The following is a 25,027-nucleotide window of genomic DNA, read 5'->3' as shown; positions in this document are numbered from 1 at the left end:
AACAGGCAGATTTCATAGTCCACGATTTCTGAAAAGTATTTTGAAATGGTGCACCACTGAAGACTGTTAATGAAGGTGCGAGCATGTGGAATAGGTTCCCAGATATGTGAGTGACTCCAAGACTTCTTATATAACAAAGTCCAGTACGTTGCCCTCGATGGCTAGTGTTCATCAGAGGTGATGGTATCATTGTAAGTGCCCCAGGGAAGTGTGATAGAACCACTCTTATTCTCTATATACATAAATGATATGACAAACAACGTCAGCAGTAATTTACAGCTCTTTGTTAATGGCAGTGTGGTGTATGGGAAGGTGTCATCGTCGAGTGACTGTAGGAGGATACAAGGGGACAAGAAGAATTTCTAGTTGGTGTTATAAATGGCAGCTTTCTCTAAATGTAGAAAATGTCAATTAATGTGAATGAGTAGGAAAAACAATCCCGCACCATTTGAATACAGCATCAGTAGCATGCTGCTTGACACAGTCACAGCGATTAAATGTCCAGGCATAACACTGTGAAGCGATATTAAATAGAATGGACACATCATGTTGATGGTAGAGAAGGTGAATGCTTGACCTCATTTTATTGGGAGAATTTAGTGAGGAAGTGCAGCTCACTTATAAAGGAGACAGCATATACACTCCTGGAAATGGAAAAAAGAACACATTGACACCGGTGTGTCAGACCCACCATACTTGCTCCGGACACTGCGAGAGGGCTGTACAAGCAATGATCACACACACGGCACAGCGGACACACCAGGAACCGCGGTGTTGGCCGTCGAATGGCGCTAGCTGCGCAGCATTTGTGCACCGCCGCCGTCAGTGTCAGCCAGTTTGCCGTGGCATACGGAGCTCCATCGCAGTCTTTAACACTGGTCGCATGCCGCGACAGCGTGGACGTAAACCGTATGTGCAGTTGACGGACTTCGAGCGAGGGCGTATAGTGGGCATGCGGGAGGCCGGGTGGACGTACCGCCGAATTGCTCAACACGTGGGGCGTGAGGTCTCCACAGTACATCGATGTTGTCGCCAGTGGTCGGCGGAAGGTGCACGTGCCCGTCGACCTGGGACCGGACCGCAGCGACGCACGGATGCACGCCAAGACCGTAGGATCCTACGCAGTGCCATAGGGGACCGCACCGCCACTTCCCAGCAAATTAGGGACACTGTTGCTCCTGGGGTATCCGCGAGGACCATTCGCAACCGTCTCCATGAAGCTGGGCTACGGTCCCGCACACCGTTAGGCCGTCTTCTGCTCACGCCCCAACATCGTGCAGCCCGCCTCCAGTGGTGTCGCGACAGGCGTGAATGGAGGGACGAATGGAGACGTGTCGTCTTCAGCGATGAGAGTCGCTTCTGCCTTGGTGCCAATGATGGTCGTATGCGTGTTTGGCGCCGTGCAGGTGAGCGCCACAATCAGGACTGCATACGACCGAGGCACACAGGGCCAACACCCGGTATCATGGTGTGGGGAGCGATCTCCTACACTGGCCGTACACCACTGGTGATCGTCGAGGGGACACTGAATAGTGCACGGTACATACAAACCGTCATCGAACCCATCGTTCTACAATTCCTAGACCGGCAAGGGAACTTGCTGTTCCAACAGGACAATGCACGTCCGCATGTATCCCGTGCCACCCAACGTGCTCTAGAAGGTGTAAGTCAACTACCCTGGCCAGCAAGATCTCCGGATCTGTCCCCCATTGAGCATGTTTGGGACTGGATGAAACGTCGTCTCACGCGGTCTGCACGTCCAGCACGAACGCTGGTCCAACTGAGGCGCCAGATGGAAATGGCATGGCAAGCCATTCCACAGGACTACATCCAGCATCTCTACGATCGTCTCCATGGGAGAATAGCAGCCTGCATTGCTGCGAAAGGTGGATATACACTGTACTAGTGCCGACATTGTGCATGCTCTGTTGCCTGTGTCTATGTGCCTGTAGATCTGTCAGTGTGATCATGTGATGTATCTGACCCCAGGAATGTGTCAATAAAGTTTCCCCTTCCTGGGACAATGAATTCACGGTGTTCTTATTTCAATTTCCAGGAGTGTAGAATGATAATGGAACCCATTCTTGAGTACTGCTCACGCATTTGAGAAGCCCCAACTGGTCACATTAATGGAAGACATTGAAGCAATGCACAGTTGAGTTACTAGATTCATTACTGGTAGGTTCAGTCAGCACTTAAGTATTACGGAGATGTTTTGTGCACTGAAATGGGAATCCTTGGAGGAAAGATGATGCTACTTTCACAAGGCACTACTGCAGAAGTTTAGAAAACTGGCATTTGGGGCTGACTGCTGGCCAATTCTACTGTCGCAAACATACATTTTGCATAAGGACCATAGAGGTAAGATAACAGAAATTAGGGCTCATATGGACGTTTATCGACAGCCTTTTCTCCCCTCACTGTATCTGCGAGTGGAACAGGAAAGGAAGTGACTAGTAGTGGTATGTGGTACTCTCCACCATGCACCATAGGTGACTTGTGGAGTATGCAGGTAGATTTAGATATATATACCACAACTACAGACTGTTTGTCTGTAATGCTGACTTTATCAAGAGTGGCAACTTTATCACACATTCATACATAGGGAAAATGACAGCTGATATAATCACGGAATTACAGGAAAGAGGGCAATATGATGGTGGTGGTGGTGGTGGTGGTGGTGGTGGTGGTGGTGGTATCCTGAGGGAAGGAAGGAAGGCAGGAATGGAGATTAGGGTCTCAGGAATGGAGATTAGGGTTTAACACCTCACTGACGATGTGGTCAATAGAGGAACACAAGCTTGCACTAGGGAAGGATGGGGAAAGAAATTGGCCACAACCGTTTTTGAGGAATCATCCTGACATTAGACTGATGTGACTTAGAGAAATCATGGAAGACATAAATCTGGATGGCCAGACTGGAACTTCAACCAAAGCACACCTGAATACAAGTCCAGTATGACACTGCGGATGGATTGCAGTCGGTCAACTGCAATAAAAGACTCTTCCATACATCAGCTAGGGGCTTTCTAAGGAATGGGACAGACTGTCTATAGAGCTCTTTAACTACCTCACAGAGCTTTGCCATGTCACTGTTAACCGTTTGTGGCAGCTAGCAGTAACATCCTTTCCTCTTAATAGTTTTGTTGCTGAGGAAGACCTGTTCAGATCTTTTCATCTGTACCCTCCTCCTCCTCTCCCCCACCTCCCTTCTCTCCCTCTCCCTCTCCACCACCATTTGGAGCCCTATTAGTCTATAGAGCCTCCTGTAACAACTTGATAATTTAGTTCAAAGGTAAGAGTAGGAAGGCAATGTAATACCACTTCCATGTCTGAAGGAACATGCTTTGGACTATATAGTACAACACGAAACTGCATGACAGTATTTCATGCCAAGATAAGGCAATATGATGAGAGAAAACAATGCCCCAACCTGTGTGGAAACCACAGGAATATAGTGTGAGCACAAGAGAATGTAGACACACCAGGACAAATGGAGATTTGGGCTGCTCCTCCAAGCATGCTCAGCCAGCCAAAATGGGTAAGGTGACCACTCACAACAAGTGGGAAATCCGGGTTCGACTTTTGGTCCAACACAAATTTTCATTTGTTCTGAAATAGTTGACAGCTGGTGCTGTACCATAATCACATTTTTTGAATTCATTCTTGATTTATTGTTATTTATCATGCAATTACATACCCACAATATGTACAGTTCTGTAAATTGCAAAGTAAATGATAAAGATATAAGTGACATTCAGTTTAAGAAACTCTGTATCTTAGAACAAATTTGTTAAATGTGGGAATGTAGACTTTTAAGGCATATCCACTGATGAAAAGCTCTTCGGTTTCTGGCCAGGTGGCAGTATTATGATATTGTCTCTTATGATGATGATGATGATGATGACAAGTAGTATCTAGAGATACATAACACCTGGCAGAATATTATCTTTCTGAAATCTAAACTCAATGCGTATCTTTTTCTTCTGGCATAAATGACGCGTATGACACTCACTGAAACAACATCATATCTCAACAATCACACCAAGCTGGAAACCTGAGAGCTTTTCATCAAATCTGATAAAATGATTTTACAAATTGCTTCTCACAACTGAATTGTTGCAAATGAAGTCTGATGACAGAAAGTTACAATGATCAGATATAGGAATCTGTTTGTTGGTTTTCAGGTAGCAGCAGCTCTTATTGGAAAGAACTACAAATTGCCACAGTGGGGGTCTATGTATGTCTGCATAACCTAAAATTAACTTTGTGAAAGTGAAGTAGATTGTTCCAAACACAAAACGAAAACTTAAAAACCATTATGTTAGAGACTGGCCCTGAAAATGAAGTTTTAATTTATGAAAAACTTTATAAGAAATAATTGCAAGCAGATAAGTAACTGATATCATTTTCTGATGAATTACCTAACAAGCAACCACTATCAATACAGAAATTAGATATTGAAATTGGCCATCTTAATACTCTTGATGACTGCCAGTGGATCAATACTCAAGGGGCATTCCTTCTCCTACTTAAACCTGGATATAAAGTCCACTGTTTTGAATGATGGTTGAAACACAGTTGTTCAGTACTGTTGCAATGTACTACTAAATGGTTAGACGCCATTGTCAAATCACAGTACGAATCAAACAAATTGATAGACTGCAGCTTATATTATACCTTGAACTTTTGTTCCTGGTGACTTTTTTTCTGCAGGGATGTACTTAGACAGGCGAACTGATGGCAGTGGTAGATATCCACCAATCAGAGGCATCACATCCAATGTTACACTCTGTTTATCTGAGTCTTCTAAAGATATAACACCTGAAAGAATATTAGCATTCTGTAATATAAACTCAATATGTAACTTCTTCATATAAACAGTCGTGATGGTGTAACCAGACTTAGTAACTAGATTAGAGATCTAAGAGGTTGGACAAAATATGTTAACATCTCTTTACAGGCCTCTAAATATGTGGTCCAGAATTTGGTACACATGGAAATACAAATCAGTCAGGCACCAAGTGTGGAGACCACTAGTAATAAAGGAGTTCCTCATCACAACACACCATAGGATGACTACAGAAAATGGGAGAAAACACTTCAATGAAAGAATTAATAATTAATGCCGTTAAGTACCCTGGTCACTTCACACAATATAAAATAACGGATGGGCAAAATTCCATGGTTCCATCACGCAGTGGGAAAGATCCGTTCTAGAGTTCGTGGCTCTTCAAGGCTGAAGGTCCACAAAGGAAAAACTGCTCTGGATTTTCTATAAAGTTGTGGCAGATATTCACTTCTGATATTAAGAGTGTGGGAAGTAAACTGTGCAAGATCAATTTCATTAATTACAATTCTGAACTCTACTCCAATGATACAATTTAGGATATGAACAGTTGTGAAGGAGCAGAGTGCTACATCAGTGTCATGTAGCAGGATCACAAACTTAACACAGATGACAGTTCTGGATTAATACGTAACCCATCTTCAGATTTGTTTACAGAAAGGAGGCACTGTGAACTAAAGTGAACTTAAATTTCTTAGCACTAGTTGTGGTGTACCTTTTAAAATTAAAAGCCCACAAATTTTGTATTATTGTACACTTTTCTTCTTTTTTCCCTGTATTGGATCAGAAGCTGATCTGTGCACCATATCAAAACAAAAACTATAGTGAGTGATCCAGAACTTTTTTCAATAAACCAACAGTTTCTTAAATTATAATATAACTCTTTTCTGTCAGTCATAGGCCTTGCCTCCTCAAAAACCTTCTGGATTTCTGCATCACTAATATATTCAGCGCAGCTTTCAGTTGATACATTTTAGTATCCTCTATCTAAGGAGTAAGAGGACTAATATATCTGACAGATATTACCTATGTGCAAAGTGGTTTATCACATTATGGTGTGATCAACTGTGATACGTCACACAATTCTAATATACTCATAATCCAAATAGTCTCCACAGATACCTACATTTACCTTGACAGACTGACTATTGAGTTATTTTCTGTTTTTATTCCATATATTTTCTTCATTCCCAGGGGGAACTAATTACACATTTATCAGTTTCTCAGTATTTTGGTCTAATTTCAAGCATAGTTTTAAATTTCAGATTTAAATTTATATTTTTCTGATGGTGTTATGAAGTCCTGTTAATGTGAAGTTTTACAAATAAAAGCATTTTCTTTTTCATTAATATAAACACCAAAATGGTCTCAGTGGAATACAGATGGTGGGTTAAGGCCATCAACAATTTCTGGAAACAATGGTTTAATACGTTCATGCATAAATGCTACACTGGACTTAATCAGCCTTGCGATGACAGAGAATTGTGTCCATTGACTGCATACAGTCACAAAAAAATCTGCACCGTATACTATACTCGATGGAGTTTTACATGGAAAGAGTACTTAATTTTCAAAATGTTGCATCAAGTGAAGTCACGTGACACCATGTAGCACCTTTGCAGTTTTTGTACTTACACTGTAACACAAAGTGGAAGCATGCTATCTATGTACAGGATACACCAAGAATAAATGGTGTTCGAAAGAAAAGGTACAAAACAACACTGTGGGTATAACTGAAGTCTCTATTCAAAAGTAATAATCAGACACTTGAGCAGAACTATCCCACTATTTCACAAGTGGAAGGATTCCCTGTTTCCAAAATGCCTGTGGCTGTGGCAGAAGCCAGCCCTTCACTGTGTCCTTCAATTTGTCGTCTGAGTTAAAAGTACTTCACTTTGAAATGCTTGTTTTAGTGGACCAAACACAAAGAAGTCACAGGATGACATGTCCCGGCTGTAGGGCGAATGCAAAAGCTGCTGCTATCTGAACTTGTCATTTCGCTTTTTGTTATGTCGGAGATGTGTGGACACACATTACCATCGAGCAGCCCAGGCCTTTTTCTCTCGATGGACTTGCATAGGCTATGGAGTGCCTCACAGTACAAGTAACTCCCCTGCTCAAGGAATTTGATGAGTATCGAATGCTGAAGAAGACTGTGAGGGTCAACCTGCCTGCAGAGGGCACAGCTCAATTTTTAGGGGGAGGTGACGCATACGAAGAACCACACCAAACACCACACTCACATCCCTAGGTGTCTCAGTACAGTATCCCACAGCAGCATATGCAAATTTGAACCAGTTTGGAGGTTAAGACCTTTGCATCTTTCATTTGCAAACTCCATATGTACATTTTGGTCTGTCACAGAAAATTTATTTTTCTCCTGACAAGGTTTTTCCTATGAGAAGGTAATTTTATGTTCCCTCAACAGATGGTTGTAGAACAGCCGGTCTAGTTGTGAAATCCACTGAGTGGCAGAACACTAATACCAAGATAGTGGACATACATTTGAACTTTGAAAAGTGGAAGCAGCTTATTAAGTGGTACTGGAAGTCTGACAATGTTGCTACAGTTAACAGAAAGTAGGGATGTGAGTAAGTGACCAATCCATCTACAGGGTTAATGAAAGCATGTCTATGAAACATAAAACAGTGAGTGTAGTACAGAAAGGATGATCAAGGTGGCCTCGTAGACATGTGTACTTGTCATCATCAGTATTTAACTTAGTAATACAACTGTGAATGCAAGTCTGCAGACTATGGCTATGCATGCATAGAAATGAGGAAAATGCTTAAAACATGTCTGCTATCTGTGTGAATTTGTTTTATAGCATAGTACTGGAACTGTTTCAGCAATCACGATAAGAATCTTTAAGGCAAGGGCCATGTGAGAGTGTTTACATGCTAAGAGTGAATAACGCATTCAGAAGAGAAGTATGTTACGTTACTTCATTCTGAGGACCATGCAACAGCCATGTAGTCTTGACCCAAGCTGCGTGGTGTAATTTTGTGAATGGAATCAGGGGATCGTTACATGTGAACTGGAACTGATGACTAACATTTTCTGGTCTAATTAAGTACAATTAAACATTAATGGAACCATCAACTGGCATAATATGTGCACTGGGCCAAAGGTAACACCTGTGTTACTGTTGTAAAGTTTGAGGATTTGCCTTGTCTAAAAGTGTGTTGCAGTTTGTCTCCTAAGAACTTATTATGCATTTCTGTTTTCAATGAACTGTACTGCAACTGGAGGAAAGTAGCTAACAATGCTTGTTAAGGGGAGCTGGAATGCCCTATTCTGATAGTGTTAAATTTAGTGACTTGGCTTCCTGTATTTCAGGAACCACTGTAGCCATTGACATGAAACTTTTACAGGGCATTAAACTGTATGTCTGAGTCTACTGAACTATAATAATTGTGTTTGAGCCACTGTTTTCAGATATACAATTATTTAATTACACGGTTAAAATTTTGTGTATTTTTTTGTACATTATCTTAAATAATTTTAATTATACATAACATTACGCCCTTTTTTAGTGCAGTAGACTCAGGATATGTATGTTCTTACTCCCTGAAAATTTGAATACTCTACTTGAAGTGGTTTCAGAGATTTATGGAAAAATGCAACAGAAAAAAGTAAATTTTCAGGAACAGCTTCTAAAGTTTCAAAAGACTGTAATTCACTTAATATATGCTTAATTTTTTTTATTTTTAGTCACTCAGAAGCACCCTGCACCATACTGTATATCTTGACCTTTTTCCAAGTTTTTTCGTCTTTTCTTTTTTTCTGGCCAACTGTGTTGCATACTCTGCTTTATCAATGCAAATCTTGTCCATCCATTCGAGTTCTCTGATGCAGTTTGCTCCAGGATTAATTCCCATATGCTGTAGCACTTTTTGGTAAGAGAGTCCGTATAAGATTACTGAACGACTCATTGGGATTTTGAGTCTGACCATGAAGACAGTTCTTCAGTAATTCAGGATTAGCCAGGTCTCTGTAAATAGGTTTTATGATATCCATGACTGCTGCTGGGATGGAATGTTTATGGCTGTATGAACTGTTTGAGTACTGGGCACTGCAGTAATTGCACCATGAACCAGGTCCAGGAGGGCACAGGTGGTGTACTGGTTTTTCATCAGTTGACAGTCTATGGAAGAAGGTAGCCCATACTACCCACTTCATTTTCAACAAATTCTCAGTATTATTTCTAATGGCCATCCCATAATACTGCTGTAGTTCATCAATCATTTTGTCAGCCAGCCTCCCTCTAATGAGCACATTGAGCAAATTAACTAACAGGACTCATTACAGTTTATAATATTAACTGTAATGATCACAAACAGGAAGGGAATTTTATATAGCCTTATTTCTGCAAAATAGTGGCAAGTTTAGGTAACAATGATGCAGGTACATAGCCATCACACACCCTTCTCTTCAAAGTAGGCCATAAAGGCTTGATAATACTGAGATCCATCAACTGTGGTGGCCAGGGGAGATGCGACAATTCATCCTTAAGCTTATAAAAGCATTCATGGATGATACAAGCGGTGGGAATAGGGGCCCCGTCTTGGAACACAGCATCACCATTAGGGAATGGACACTGTACCATCGGTTGGACCTTATCACACAAAGTGGTCCCATAATCCTTAGCAGGAATGCAGCCTTGCAGAGTAGCCATTGGCCTACGAACTCATAATATGGACACCCAAATCACTATCAAACCCCCGCCATGTTTCACTGTTGGCACATAAACTCAGCCAGAAGTTGGTACTGTATTTACTCGAATCTAAGCCGCACTCTAATTTAAGACGCACCTGAAAAATGAGATTCGAAATCAAGGAAAAAAAAATTTCCCGAATGTAAGCCTCACCTGAAATTTAAGACTCGAAATTCAAGGGAGAGAAAAGTTTTAGGCCGCACCTCCAAATCGAAACAAAGTTGGTCCATTGTAATATGACACACAATTTAGGTTGAATGAATGACGATACAGCTACAGTAGTTTGGTTCGAGTCGTAAGCTTAGCAGTTAAGCTTTACCAGGTAGCCACTGCTATGCGTCAGGCGCTCCGTCCGTATTTATACGGGTACCCTCCCTTTCTCACGTGCTTCGTCTGGTTTGAATCGATTGCTTATTTTTCTTTGATTTGATAAGTGCTGTTCTCTTTGTTATAGGTGTTTACATCACTCTATAAGCTGAAAATCGTTATTGTACTGTGTCATGCATTGTTTGTCGTATCCTGATAATGTGTGTTTATGACCTGTCGTTGCTCGCGGCATGGCTTGCTTTTGTGCGCCCTACCGCCGCTTACGATAAAAAAAAGAGAGGAATTGCCTCATTAGCGAAACAATGGCAAGAGACTGCTGTTTGTTGTTACTTACACTGCTGCTTTCTTTGATAATGATCAACAAGAACCAAATAATAGACTGCGTATGATAGAAGATGTTCTGAATGAGAGTTTAGCTAAAATTTTTCGCCGTTTGAAAATCTTTGCAGATGCCTCTTTTGTACATTACATTCTGCACAGAAATTAGAGTCATCTTAAATTTAAAAATCTAGTTAATTGCCGTGCTTCATTTCTGAGTATCACTATTAGGCATAAGAATAATACGAATATAAACATGACATGATATGTATATTCTTCAGCATTTGCTGTTGTCTCACTAGTTTCATAGTTTATTAGGCAGACAGGATTTAAATGAGATATCAGCAAACACGAAAGAATACATGGCAAAATATTTATATTCGTATTATTCTTATGGTGGAGAGAATACTGCATCTGATTCACAATTCATAAAAGTTCCTATTAGCAACCATCTCTTCTCACAAGTAGGAAAAAAATCAGAACATAGAGTTGGCCAAATTGACAAACATCCCAAACAGTCTTGCCACTCGGATTTTCATAGTACACTGAAATGCTGCTACATTCGAAGATGAACAATACAGAATTTGTATTTACTTCGTTGGATAATGTATGAAAATGCAGTGGTTGAAACTCAGGGCGGAGAAAAAAGCTCGTCTTCCACCTTTTTTTTTTTAATTTATTTACCGACTCAGAGGTTTTGGCGCCAGTATTTATCTTTGTGCCTGCAAAGCATGCCTGTGTAGTGCGACACATATTCGACGGCAGTTGTGGCGGCACCTACCAACATTTTTCAGAACTTCCGCTTACTTTGCACTCGATTCTAAGCCGCAGGCAGTTTTTTGGTTTACAAAAACCGGAAAAAAGTGCGGCTTAAGATTTCTAGTAAATACGGTAACTGTGTGCAGTAAGACTCATCTGACCAAATGACTTTCTTCCACTGCTTCACAGTCCATGTTTTATGGCTCTAGCACCACATTTTCCTGTGATGGGCATTTGCATCACTGATGTCTGGTTTTGCAATTACAGCTCAACCTGCAATTCCCAGCTTATGGAACTCCCTTCAAGTTGTTTTGGTACTGACAGGGTTCGAAACTGCAATACTCAGTTCTGCAGTGGCTTTTGCAGCTCCCATCTTTTCCTCGATCACAATCTGTTTCAATGACCATCTTTCATGATCACTGAACACACACTTTTGTCCACATTGTGACTTAGTGGATGACAATTTCCCATTTTCCTTGAATGCAGTATAAATCTTCAGTGCCTTTTGAAACAGTAAATACTTAGGCTACCATGATTACAGAAGCACACACCAAACAAGCACCGACAATTTGCCCATTCCATATTTACTTAGCTCTGACATAATGCACTCACAGCTACACAGAACACAGTTTTGACCATAACTGACTGCTGCATCTTATTGAGTGCATTACACAGGTGCCATATGTCGTTAAATACAACAGAACCATCGGTGACCTTGGATAGCATATGTATCTACGTTTAAGCGCACAGTTCTCATTGTTTCCATACTTTTGTTGAACCTCTGTAAAGTTGTATGCTACAAATACACTACACTGATGGTGGTTCTTCACAGACAAGGAATTAATTTGTCACAGTGCACAGTCTTACACAAAGATGTGTTTAACAATTTGATTTTGCATCCTTGACATGGAGGTACTGGTATGAAATGACCAAGTTTTTGGCTTCACTGGCAGCAGCTATTTGAATCTCATCCCCCACAACAAAACAACAACAACAACAACAACAACAACAACACCATTTGATGCACAATTCTGTTCCATCTCAACAATAAGAAGACAATCTCTTAGTTACATTATCTGCTGCTTTATTTTCCTGTCCCTGTGTGCCCAGGTAAACAGTAAAACCATGTAATTCTCTATCTTTGTAGGAATTCCTAGGCTTCTTTTATGGCTGGAAAACTTTGGACTGCTTAGTGACATAATCCCAGTGTTAGAGAAAATGACAAGTATTCAAGCATAGTTAACATCCGTTCTGTGTAACGCTCTCTGGATACTTGTAAACCCAATTTTAAAAAAATCACAGGTTGATTTGGTAAGGAAATTTTGAGAACAAATCATTCAGAGAATTGTTGAACGCTGCAGAGCAACTAGGAGGCATGGGGGAGGGGGCGGCTTGCACTAAATTACAGTTTTTTAGTGTTCAACTAAATTATTATTGAACAGCTGTTTACAAACATATCCTTGATACCAGTTGTTCTTCCAACAAATCTAAAATAATTCTGAACCTACTTTGCAACTCATGGTAAGGAATTACTGCTTCTATAACTGATGAAGGAAATTTGGTCTACACCACTTGCCTTGTTTACACTGACAGTTCATGAAAAATTAGTCCACTGATAGGCAAGCAATAGTATGGAATGGCAAAAATTGGAAGACAGACACTGTACATATCATGCACCATGAGGAGCTGCCACCAGATGGCAAGTGGTGGCTCACATGACTCAGAACACAGGCTAAGTACAGTGATCTTTTGAAAAATAACAGTTATCTGCTCCATACCTAAAACATGCTATCACCTTTTCCACAAAAGTGAGTTCTAGAAACATCACTGTATTTTTAAAACTGAGTGCAATATGCCTCATCTGAAGGTGATACGAGCAATTGAAACTATATACACATTTCTCTAATTAGGTCTACATAATGGCTTCTCTACCCACTGCTCTTCTATTTTGTTACCAGTTGTAACAAACAAGTAATTGTAGCAAGACTGGAGCTTGAGAATGATAAATCAGCAAAACTGTCAACATGTCTGCAAACAATTAGCAGAAAGCATATTAAAGCAACAAACTGGTCTATGGGAGACATGGTTTTCTTCATGTCTGTGTGTATGATATTACCAACAAAGTATCTGATAAACTGACTTGAAAGAAAGGGCCATATGAAGTTGGGATGATGTCCCTTATGTAACCTCCAGTCAACCAGATTTTGTTAAAGGCTGCCTAGAGATTTACCTCTCTCTGTACTCAAGGTGCCATGACATGCCATATTTAGGGACTTTCCAACATAATTTTTGCAAATTCCTGTATTTTTTCAGACAGCTTTATGTTCTTTACTTTTTCTATTATTTCATTGTTTTACTGGATTATATTGAAAAATGAAAATATACTTAGTAATTACATTACATTTAATGATCTCACATATCACAATTATTTATATTATTGAAAACAATATGTTGAAGCTATTACATTTAGTCAATTACAGAAAAAATAACTCTGCAACTACACAAAAACCAACATTTCACAATAGTGTGAAAACAGCCACTCTCAGTCTATATTTGAACATTGAAGAAGAACGCCATTTCGCACAACAGCCAACATTTGTCTACGTCCAAATTTCCCACTGGCATGTCAAGTTGCTTTTCCCACTAAATTCTGATTAAGTCTTGCAGTAGCAGTGTGAGCCTGATTTAGTTCTGTAGTTGACATCATTCATGTATGTTTATGTGGTTACACTTTACTCTGATATAGTTTGTTCATGTTATGGTAGTGGAAGACATTTCCTTCACCAATTTCCGGTGGTGTGGAGTTCCTGATCACCACACTCCATATCAACATTTTGGGCTTAAAATTTCAGATATTTTTCTGCAGTGACTACTGGAGTAGGGATTTGTGTTAAATGTGATGATGATTCACTCATCAAATGCAGATGACTTTTGCATCAGGCAATGAGTCATGTGGAAACAAAATTATGTGAACTATAGTAAGAGTATTATACCAATTTTTCTTTCAGCTGGCTGGCTGCTTACAGTAATGTTCCTGTCTGCATTACCAGTAACCCACTTCAAAACCTCTCTACAGATTTTAGTGACCTCAACTTCTCTCAAAATGAAAAATGGTGGCACATCTCCAAAACATATCTAGCTAAGTATATCACAAATGATGGTTGGGAGAGATACACCAAAAGTTTCTTGCAATTGACAGATTTACTATAATAGTTATACACCAAGTCAACACACAATTTTACAGTAACATTTTTAGCCATCATTTTCGTTATATGGATTGTTAACACTTTGAAGACCAAGCTCGAGCATAGCTCGCCCAACAAAATTTTGTTGAGAAGATCATGTCCCAGTGTAGATCGTGCTGTGATTTTCCTGACATTCGAGCCACCTGTTGCTCAAAAACTGCACTCAGTTCATATGAGAACAATGCGTTGCTACCTGTCCCTTGACAGGTGCTAATTTCTTTGTCAATTTCTAGAATTATTTCAAAAGAGACTCAACTGAATGTAGTAGATGCTGTCATGAATGGCTGACCCAATATGTGATCACATTAACATAATTCCATGCATGTTCTCATTAGGTTTCACAGTTTGCTGTAATTCTGCCGCAAATACATCACATTTGGTGAGTGAGCAAGAAATTTTCAAAGTTCAAAGGGAAGAAATTGCTCAATAACTCACCTCACACTTTTTTCTTGGAAGGAGATTTGCACTTTTCATTGCCATTATTTTAAAATTTGATATCTATCAAAGAACTAAAGTAAATGCGAAAAATAAATCTTGAAGCTTGGTCTTTTTGTAGTATGTATTACTCTTCAAGATACAGCAATTACACATGTAGCAGAACACTTTAAATAACAGTATAACTGGCCTGTTTCCTAGTCCTAATACTCTTCTAAGTGGTCACCGACACACATACAAATCTTACTGTGATAAGTAACTGGGGTCACTGAGCAATCCACATGGACCTTGTGTTTACAAAACCCAATCCCATCCCTCCTGGCTGCGCATCCTGGCTTGTTTTCCATTTAATACTCATTACACATATTATAGATATGGCAAATGTTAACTCCCTTCCTCAAAGATAACACGTGCAGACTTTGTGCATTGTATCAGTGGAGGGAGATGAACAAAAGTAAAGAGTAAGACTACAGTAGTGGTGATATGTGATAACAGAACAAAAATGAAAAAATGTACAAGTAATAGAAAATGAATTACCTGAGAGAGGACAAAAAAATGAACAAAAGACATAGCACAGGTGACAAATGCATGTCCTTGTTAACATACTGCACCAAGCGTAACTAAGTTCAGCATTTGTGGAGACTTACAATAATGACAACATGACTTGTCCAACAAAGGCAACAGTAGGTTCCTCATTTGCGCAAATTAACAACATCATATAATACCACAGGGTGGTTTATATCAATTACAATGTAAGCCAAGAGTATTTTAAAATTTGCTTAGACTGAGAGAGACAGATTATTCGCCAAGTCCTTGGTTGGTTTTCTAAGGGTTCCGTCTGTGAAAAATGGCAAGTAACAGTGCAAGCAGGAAGAAATGTATTGTTTCTGTGGCTCTAACCACTGAAGCATTAACAGCAAAGAAACATGGAAAGATCAATGTAGGGAACTGTTGGGATGTTTAAATGGCCTGTGCATTGGGAAATGGGATATGACTTTACAATCTGTGGTATTGTAGGAAGCCTGAAGACTGCAGATGTACACATCTGAGGATAAACATAGCTGAGACAGTAAGATCAAATGCAGGACTGACAAACAAATGTAATACAAACTGAGAATAATTCTGCAAAACTGCAGTCAAATGCCTCTATACTGAATGTGCAGCAATTAAATTATAATAATTATATCAACTTACCAGCTGTTCTTCCACACACAGCCCAAATAGTTTGATCAGCAAGTACTTCATACATTAAGGAGTTATGAGAACTAGGATTAATTCGGCGGACATGCAGTTGGAGATGGCACATGCTGCCTGCCCGACAAAATTCGTTCCCTTTTAAAGGTTCAACCTGTGATTTAACTTCATACAGTGTCTGGAAAAAAATAGAAAATCAAGCTTCTCATAACCTCTGCACAACTATGATATTTCCTTTTAAAGTACAGGCTAATAGCACAATAGGTGCAACCATTAAAATTATGTAACCACAATCATAACAAAGCCCTTACATGGCACTGGCTGAATGCACAATGCCAGTGCTGCAGTTTGACAGGTGGACTAGGTTGGGGTGGGGTTGGTGTCAAGTGGGGTGGGTAGAGGAAGAGAGAAATGTGGGAGGCAGGAAGAGGGGTTGGGGTTGGTGGTTAGCAGCTCAGGAGGAGGCAGCGTTGGTTAATGTTGACTGATTGTGTACTTTAGTTCATTCAATGCATTTTTAGTGCCATTTTGGACATGTAACTATAACTTGCCAACAGGGATGTTGCGTAACACATTGCTCCTACAATATAAGAAGAAGAAGAAGAAGAAGAAGAAGAAGAAAATCACCACAAAAAAATTATCTGAATGGGACCGATATTGGTAGCTGTGATGGATATGTGCAGATGAACAAATGACTACAATTTCAGAGAATTCAAGAGAAAGAGCTTCACAAATCAAGCAAGTCAATAATGCATTGGTCCACCTCTGGCCCTTATGAAAGCAGTTATTTGGCTTGGCATTGATTGACAGAAATGTTGGATGTACTCCTGACGGCTATTGTGCCAAATTATGTCCAATCAGCATGTTAGATCGTCAAAATCCTGAGGTGGTTCGAGGGCCCTGCCCATAATGTTCAAACATTCTAAACTGGGGAGAAGTGCAGCGACCTTGCTGGACAAGGCAGCGTTTGGCAAGCATGAAGACAAGCAGTAGAAACTCTCACTGTGTGCAGGCAGGCATTATCTTGCTGAAATGTAAGTCCAGGATGGCCTGTCACAAAGGGCAACTTAACGGAGTGTAGAATATTGTCGACGTACCGCTGTGCTGTATGGGTGACATGGCTGACATCCAAAAGGGTGCTGTTATAGAAAGAAATTGTACCCCAGAGCATCATTCCTGGTTGCTGTGCTGTATGGATGGCAACAGTCAGGTTGGTATCCACTACTGCCCAGGGCATCTCCAGACATGCCTTTGAGCTGAAATCTCATTGAATGGAGTAGAACTGTCTTCAGTGATGAGACCTGCATCGAACTGAGCTCAATGATCAATGAAGACATGCATGGAGATGCCCCAGACAGCAGGGTGAATGGAGTAGAACTGTCTTCAGTGATGAGACCTGCATCGAACTGAGCCCAATGATCAATGAAGACATGCATGGACATGCCCCAGACAGCAGGGTGATACCAACCTGACTAGATGCCCCCAATACAGCCCAATAACTAGGAGTGATGAAAGGGTGCAATTTCTTTTCGTAGCATAAACCCTTTGGTTGTAATCCATGGCATCCTCACAGGACAGTTGTACGTTGACGATATTCTACAGTCTGTTTTGTTGCCCTTCATGGCAAGCCATACTGGTCTTACATTTCAGCAAGATAATTTGCACCCTCACACGACGAGAGTTTCTACTGCTTGTCTTCATGCTTGCCAAACCCCACCTTGGTCAGCAAGGTCACCAGATCTCGCCCCCAGTTGACAATGTTCGGAGCATTATGGACAGGGTCCTCCAGCCAGCTCAGGATTTTGACAATCTAAATAACCAGATGGTGCACTTATTTTGTCTTAAGAGTGTATTTGTATTTTTTTTTAGAATAATCCACTGCCTGAATTTTAGGCTTTGGGCATATTTTATCCTTATTTTATTACCATTGTTTCTTTAATGTTTCTTGTGGCAGTCAAATTTATTGTTTACAACTGATTTCTTTTTTTGTTCAACTGTGTGTTTGTAATAAAATTGTGGCACCTAAAAAAATATATTTGCACACCCACAATCACAGCCACTTCCACTCCATAGCCCACTGCTGCTGCAAAAATTCGTAACAGTTGTTCATAACAGGAAAAAGATGGCTGACATAAAGGTAATTTAAAGACTATTAGCATTTACAACATACAGTGACAGGAAAATATCACAATACCAAGAAGTAGTTCCTGGGGTCAGATACATCACATGATCACACTGACAGAACCACAGGCACATAGACACAGGCAACAGAGCATGCACAATGTCGGCACTAGTACAGTGTATATCCACCTTTCGCAGCAATGCAGGCTGCTATTCTCCCATGGAGACGATCGTAGAGATGCTGGATGTAGTCCTGTGGAACGGCTTGCCATGCCATTTCCACCTGGCGCCTCAGTTGGACCAGCGTTCGTGCTGGACATGCAGACCGCGTGAGACGACGCTTCATCCAGTCCCAAACATGCTCAATGGGGGACAGATCCGGAGATCTTGCTGGCCAGGGTAGTTGACTTACACCTTCTAGAGCACGTTGGGTGGCACGGGATACATGCGGACGTGCATTGTCCTGTTGGAACAGCAAGTTCCCTTGCCGGTCTAGGAATGGTAGAACGATGGGTTCGATGACGGTTTGGATGTACCGTGCACTATTCAGTGTCCCCTCGACGATCACCAGTGGTGTACGGCCAGTGTAGGAGATCGCTCCCCACACCATGATGCCGGGTGTTGGCCCTGTGTGCCTCGGTCGTATGCAGTCCTGATTGTGGCGCTCACCTGCACGGCGCCAAACACGCATACGACCATCATTGGCACCAAGGCAGAAGCGACTCTCATCGCTGAAGACGACACGTCTCCATTCGTCCCTCCATTCATGCCTGTCGCGACACCACTGGAGGCGGGCTGCACGATGTTGGGGCGTGAGCGGAAGACGGCCTAACGGTGTGCGGGACCGTAGCCCAGCTTCATGGAGACGGTTGCGAATGGTCCTCGCCGATACCCCAGGAGCAACAGTGTCCCTAATTTGCTGGGAAGTGGCGGTGCGGTCCCCTACGGCACTGCGTAGGATCCTACGGTCTTGGCGTGCATCCGTGCGTCGCTGCGGTCCGGTCCCAGGTCGACGGGCACGTGCACCTTCCGCCGACCACTGGCGACAACATCGATGTACTGTGGAGACCTCACGCCCCACGTGTTGAGCAATTCGGCGGTACGTCCACCCGGCCTCCCGCATGCACAATATACGCCCTCGCTCAAAGTCCGTCAACTGCACATACGGTTCACGTCCACGCTGTCGCGGCATGCTACCAGTGTTAAAGACTGCGATGGAGCTCCGTATGCCACGGCAAACTGGCTGACACTGACGGCGGCGGTGCACAAATGCTGCGCAGCTAGTGCCATTCGACGGCCAACACCGCGGTTCCTGGTGTGTCCGCTGTGCCGTGCGTGTGATCATTGCTTGTACAGCCCTCTCGCAGTGTCCGGAGCAAGTATGGTGGGTCCGACACACCGGTGTCAATGTGTTCTTTTTTCCATTTCCAGGAGTGTATGTTACCTAGACAAACGTATTTCTGAAATTTTATTACTCTACATTAATTATTTGTTGGTGTTGCAATTTTTTTCCATCAGTGTTATAAACTATCTAGTAGGTAACATTGAAAGCTCCACCAGGATTTTCACAGGCAATGGTGTTGTCTACAGGAAGGGTGCGAAGCCTGCAGTAAAATGTATGGTCACCTACTAGGATTAATGTTTTGTACAGAGAATGTTTCGTTGTGCATAAATTGCCAAAGAGACATTACTGTTCAATTACACTACTGGTTATAAACCACTGGAAATAAGAACTACCATGAAAAGTCTAGCATTAACCGTATGAAGTGACCCAAAGTGGAGTGGCCACATGAAATAAACTGTAGAAAAAGCAGATGCCAGGCTGAGATTCACTGGGAACATCTTAAGCAAATGTAACAATAGAAACCCCGGGCAGGAATCAGCACTCTGGCCCAAGGTGCCGGAGTTGGCCGTCAATTGTGCATCAAGTGTGCCTGTTTGTGCGTATGAATGGCGTCTGTTTCTCTGGCTGCAGCTGAGAGCTTTATGTAAGTGTCTTAATTGTGCCGGTCTGCAACTTAACGTGTCTTCTTTACAATGAGTTGTTCAGGAAGTGTAATTCATACACAAAATAAATGGCTAACAAAACCTTATTAAGTTTGATTCTTCAGTATTCCTCATCAATCTGCAATCCTTACCAGGTTGGATTAATGGAAGACAGAAAAGATGTAACATTTCATCAAAGGATTGATCAGTAAGAGCAAAAGTGTTATGGGAATGCTCAACAATCTGTAGTGACAGTCTCTACAAGAGGGGTCTTGTTTATAACAGAGAGGTTTAGTGTTGAAATTCTGAGAGCATATGGCTGAAGATGTCTCAGGCAACGTATTACTCCCTCCCACATACATCTCATGAAATGAATACAATCAGACAAGTTGGTAGTGTTGATGTAGTTGCTCTGTTTAGGGGGTTGCCACATCGCTGTTTGCTAAGCCTCTTAATTAGACCCAGTGCTGGTTCCCAAGTCTTGCTGAGATTATAGTTGCAGTGTGCAGTCCCGATTGATAAGATTATCCCTGGTGTGAATTTTGATGGTTTCTCTAATGTCACTGTCCCAGTATTTGGAAGTCTGCACTAAAATCCTTATATGTTCATTTTCCACAGTGTGATTCTCTGACAAACTATGCTTTGCAACCGCCGACTAGTTTAGGTGCATTACTCGAGTTTGCTGCTGGTGTTCTCTGCATCAGTCTTCGACGGTGCCACGGTTGTCTGATTTATGTCTTGTCACAATGACATGGAATAATGTGATAGGCTCCAACCTTCCACAAACCAATGTCAGACACTCCACAATAATGTCTATATTTTATTGGTCAGGCAAAAGACAGTTCTTACATGGTGCTTTTATAGTATGTGCTTCTACTTATCCTGAAAGCCTGCCAGGTATAAAGGCTGTGACTACCTCTCTCTCCATTATTTCTTCCATCTCCGCAAGTTTTACTGTAGGGGTGAACAGCTTGCTTCATCAGCCATTCAGAGTATCTGTTTTTTTGGAACACACGCCTAGGGCGTTCCAGTTTCTGTGGCAGACACTCTGCATCCAAGATGGTGTGCACCTGTATTCTTGTGTTTTTAGTACTCCATTGCTCTGTGTAGGATGGTGGCAGCTACCAGCACGCAAACACATATCAATGTGTGTTTTCTTTTGATACGCACTGTGGTCCAGGATGCTATCAGCTATTCTCTTGACTATGACGTCCAGGAATGGTAGTCTTCCCCCTTCTTTGGTCTCCATCATAAATTTGATGTTGGGATGTATAGAGTTCAGATGTACAATTCACCAAACCGCACATATGATGTAGGCATTTACCCACGTAAGGACTTACTATCTCTGTCAGGTATTTTGCCAGAAAATACGTAGGAGCTTTGATGCTGCTGACAATGGGGTGTAATGGCACCCCTTCTTTACGGACATCAGGGAGTCAAGTCTTAGTGGTACAGGTCCTCATGGTGACAATTTCTTGATGACCCCCTCTGGTAGCCCCTATTCCTCGGGAAGCGTCACAGTCTCATTCTGCACCTTCTTGGTGGAGTCAGCACTGATCTTCCTGTGGGAGTAGGCATTTAGCAGATTCTGCTTCTCCTCCAAGTAATTGTCAAGGGAGAGAACAGCAGCAGCATTGCTTTTGTCAGAAGGTAAGATAACAATCTCTGGGCATTCTCTCAGGTTTCTGCCACCCTCCTCTTGTTCGTAATGTTTGACTTCTCAGTCTCAGTTCTCACCAGAGCACGACAAGGTTCACAATGTACATCTTCTGCCGCTTTTAGCAGTAGTTGCATATCAATGTCGGGCTCTCGAGCTCGGACCACAGAGGGAACAGATCATGGCGTGAGGGGATATAAGTCAGCCGCGCAACCTCAGAAGGTCAGTTCATCAGTGTACCTGACGACAGCAACAAGTCCGATCACAGAAACATTATGCTCATCTGACACTACAGACTGGCAGTACACCAACTGACTATTTGATCAACAAATATGCAGTGAGGAACTAAATTATGCAGAATTAATAGTTTCATAGGAGACATTCTCTCAGTGCCACACAGGCTCACGGTAGCACTGTGTGCCTATTGTTTGAGAGGACAAATATATTGTTTGCTCGACTGTGCAGTATCGTACAGCCACGTTAAGTACCTTGAGTTAGAAAATGAGCTTGTTTGCTGTGAGATGAGTATCCACACTGACAGTGTGTCGAAGTCAAGAACGCAACAGACTGTCAGCACAGCGAACATTGTTGCAACTTTGCTTGATGCAACAGCAGAGAGAGGTGTGCCAACAGTGTAATATTGTATGACGATGTTGGACACTCCAGACCCATATCCCCCCCCCCCCCCTCAGGATGATGATTCTTGTGAGATTGCACTCATAACTGTGATATGGACCCACCATCTGGCATGTTGTTATGGAGTGCCAACGGATGCACAATGCTCTCACCCCATGTTCGCATAGCTGTTAATTGGAACAGCAGCCATTATATTTATAGTTGTTAAATTTATGATGTATTAGGGCCAGAGGCTCTGCCCTATTTTCAACATCACGATGACACAATCTTTTGACAAGATTACAAAATAATACATACATACCCTTGATCTACCTCAATACCGATAGTGCTAGACTGTGCTGCCAAACCATTAGCCACTACAACTGATGAACTCTGCCATACAGTTGCAGCAGCATGGAAAGATGTAGCTACATACACCATCCAAGCTCAGTTCAATCAGATGGTTAAAGTCATTGTTGCTGCCATTAGTGGCAGCTCTGAGTATTAAATTCTCTCTCTCTCTCTCTCTCTCTCTCTCTCTCTCTCTCTCTCTCTCTCTCTGACACACACACACACACACACACACACACACACACACACACACACACACACACCCTAAAATATCTGTTCATTCTCCTATGATGTATAAGCACAATAAGTAAAATTTCATTCTTTACTTAAAACTTCCGGGCTGATAGGCCACAGTCAATGTATAAAACTCGACCCTGGCGTTTCGTCTCCAACTGCGGGAGACATCCTCTGAGGTAAAGTAGCGAACTGCAAAGAGAACTCTAGGAAGTGCTGATTATATAGGCAGTACAGAGGGCACCACTGTCCATCACGTGGCATCTGCTATGAGACTGTCTCTGGTAATGCCAACACTGACATCCAAATTTTATCCAGTTTAACACCTTCGTCTTTCCTGTTAAAATTATTAAGGTGTTTATCAACCTTGATAGCCTCTCTATACATGCGTGCATAATAATGCGAGATTTTAGATATGACTCGTCTCGCTGAATTTTATTTCACGGTCACCTTCCTGGTAAACATGTTCTGCTATGACCAATTTATCCATGTGACCCAGGCGGCAATTCCTCCTATGTTCAACAAGACCCACCAGGAACATAAAACAATATTTAAGATCGGCAAAAGATGCATGACACCCTTTGGCTACACCGGGGGTATATAAAATTCCTTGCAGTTGTGGACAGGTTTATATCGGTACAAAGAGAAGTGTGAACACTCATCTTGTTGAACATAGGGGGAATTGCCGCCTGGGTCACACAGATAAATCAGCCGTAGCATAACATGTTTACCAGGAAGGTCATCATGAAATAAAATTCAGTGAGAGGAGCGTCATATCTAAAACCTCGCCCTATTATGCGTGCAAGTATAGAGAGGCTATCGAGATTGATAAACACCATAATAGTTGTAACAGTAAAGACGAAGGTGTCAAACTGGATAAAATTTGGATATCAGCATTGCACCCTCTGTACTGCCTATATAATCAGCACTTCCTCAACTTCTCTTTGGAGTTTGCTGCTTTACCTCAGAGGATGTCTCCCGTAGTTGGAGACAAAATGTCAGGGGAGAGTTTTATACATCGACCAAGGCCTATCAGCCCTGAAGTTTTAAGTGAAGACAATAAGAGTTGTGAAAGCCTACACTGTATGATAAAATTTCATTATTTGCTATCCTTCCTACTGTTGCAGTTTTCATGGTCAGCTGTGTGTTTTATACACTCCTACATAACTACTACTGTACAATTTACACTTAATTAATCGATAGAGGGTTCATCGAATCACGTTCACACTATTTATCTACGAATCCAGTCTCTAACAGATCTTGAGAAGAATGAACAGTCTTTCCATGGAAGTACTAATTTCTATTATTTTATTACAATGGATATTTCTCCCTATGCTGGTGGGAGTTAACAATATATTTTGGCATTCACAGGAGAAAGGTGGTGAAAAAATTTGTAATAGAAAGTTCGTGCGAAGATCTTACTGCAATGAGGGAAGTCTTTGTTTTATTGCCACCCCAACTTGCTTGTATCCCCTATCTCACAACAGTAGAAAATTTGGACTTCTTTTATGTCCTCCATGATTCCTACCAGGTAATGATGTGATATAGTGCAGCAATACTCCAAAAGAGGATGGACAAATGCACTGCACGCAGTCTCTTTCGTACCCATGTTGCATTTTGTAAGCATTCTGCCAATAAAATGGAATCTGTTTCACGTTCCACATGATATCTATGTGTTGCTTCCAATTTAGGTTCTTTTTAATAGTAATCCCCAGGTATTTGGCTGAATCAACTACATTTAGAATTGTGTGATTCATATGGGAACCAAAATTTAATGGATTCCTTCTAGTACACTACTGGCCATTAAAATTGCTACACCAAGAAGAAATGCACACGATAAACAGGTATTCATTGGACAAATATATTATACTAGAACTAACGTGTGATCACATTTTCATGCAATTTGGGTGCATAGATCCTGACAAATCAGTACCCTGGGCATTGAGTCAAACAGAGCTTGGATGGCGTGTACAGGTACAGCTGCCCATGCAGCTTCAACACGATACCACAGTTCATCAAGAGTAGTGACTGGTGTACTGTGACGAGCCAGTTGCTCGGCCACCATTGACCAGACGTTTTCAGCTGGTGAGAGATCTGGAGAATGTGCTGGCCAGGGCAGCAGTCGAACATTTTCTGTATCCAGAAAGGCCCGTACGGGACCTGCAACACGCAGTCGTGAATTATCCTGTAGAAATGTAGGGTTTCGCAGGGATCGAATG

General features: G+C 41.7%; 1 protein-coding gene across 1 annotated transcript in view; it reads right to left on the bottom strand.

Annotated features, from left to right (window-relative positions):
• Positions 1-25,027, bottom strand: part of LOC124555562 (trafficking protein particle complex subunit 10) — a 163,903-nt gene that overhangs the window by 3,687 nt on the left and 135,189 nt on the right. The window contains exons 18-19 of the mRNA XM_047129518.1: positions 15,845-16,022; positions 4,681-4,824 (exon numbers count right to left, since the gene is read on the bottom strand). Coding sequence (XP_046985474.1) covers positions 4,681-4,824; positions 15,845-16,022 — 322 coding nt within the window. The remainder of the gene's footprint in view (positions 1-4,680; positions 4,825-15,844; positions 16,023-25,027) is intronic.

The sequence above is a fragment of the Schistocerca americana genome, chromosome X (assembly GCF_021461395.2).
Source record: "Schistocerca americana isolate TAMUIC-IGC-003095 chromosome X, iqSchAmer2.1, whole genome shotgun sequence".
NCBI classification, from domain to species: domain Eukaryota; kingdom Metazoa; phylum Arthropoda; class Insecta; order Orthoptera; family Acrididae; genus Schistocerca; species Schistocerca americana.
Note: the sequence above shows the minus strand (reverse complement) of the source record. Positions and strands in the feature narration are given on the sequence as shown.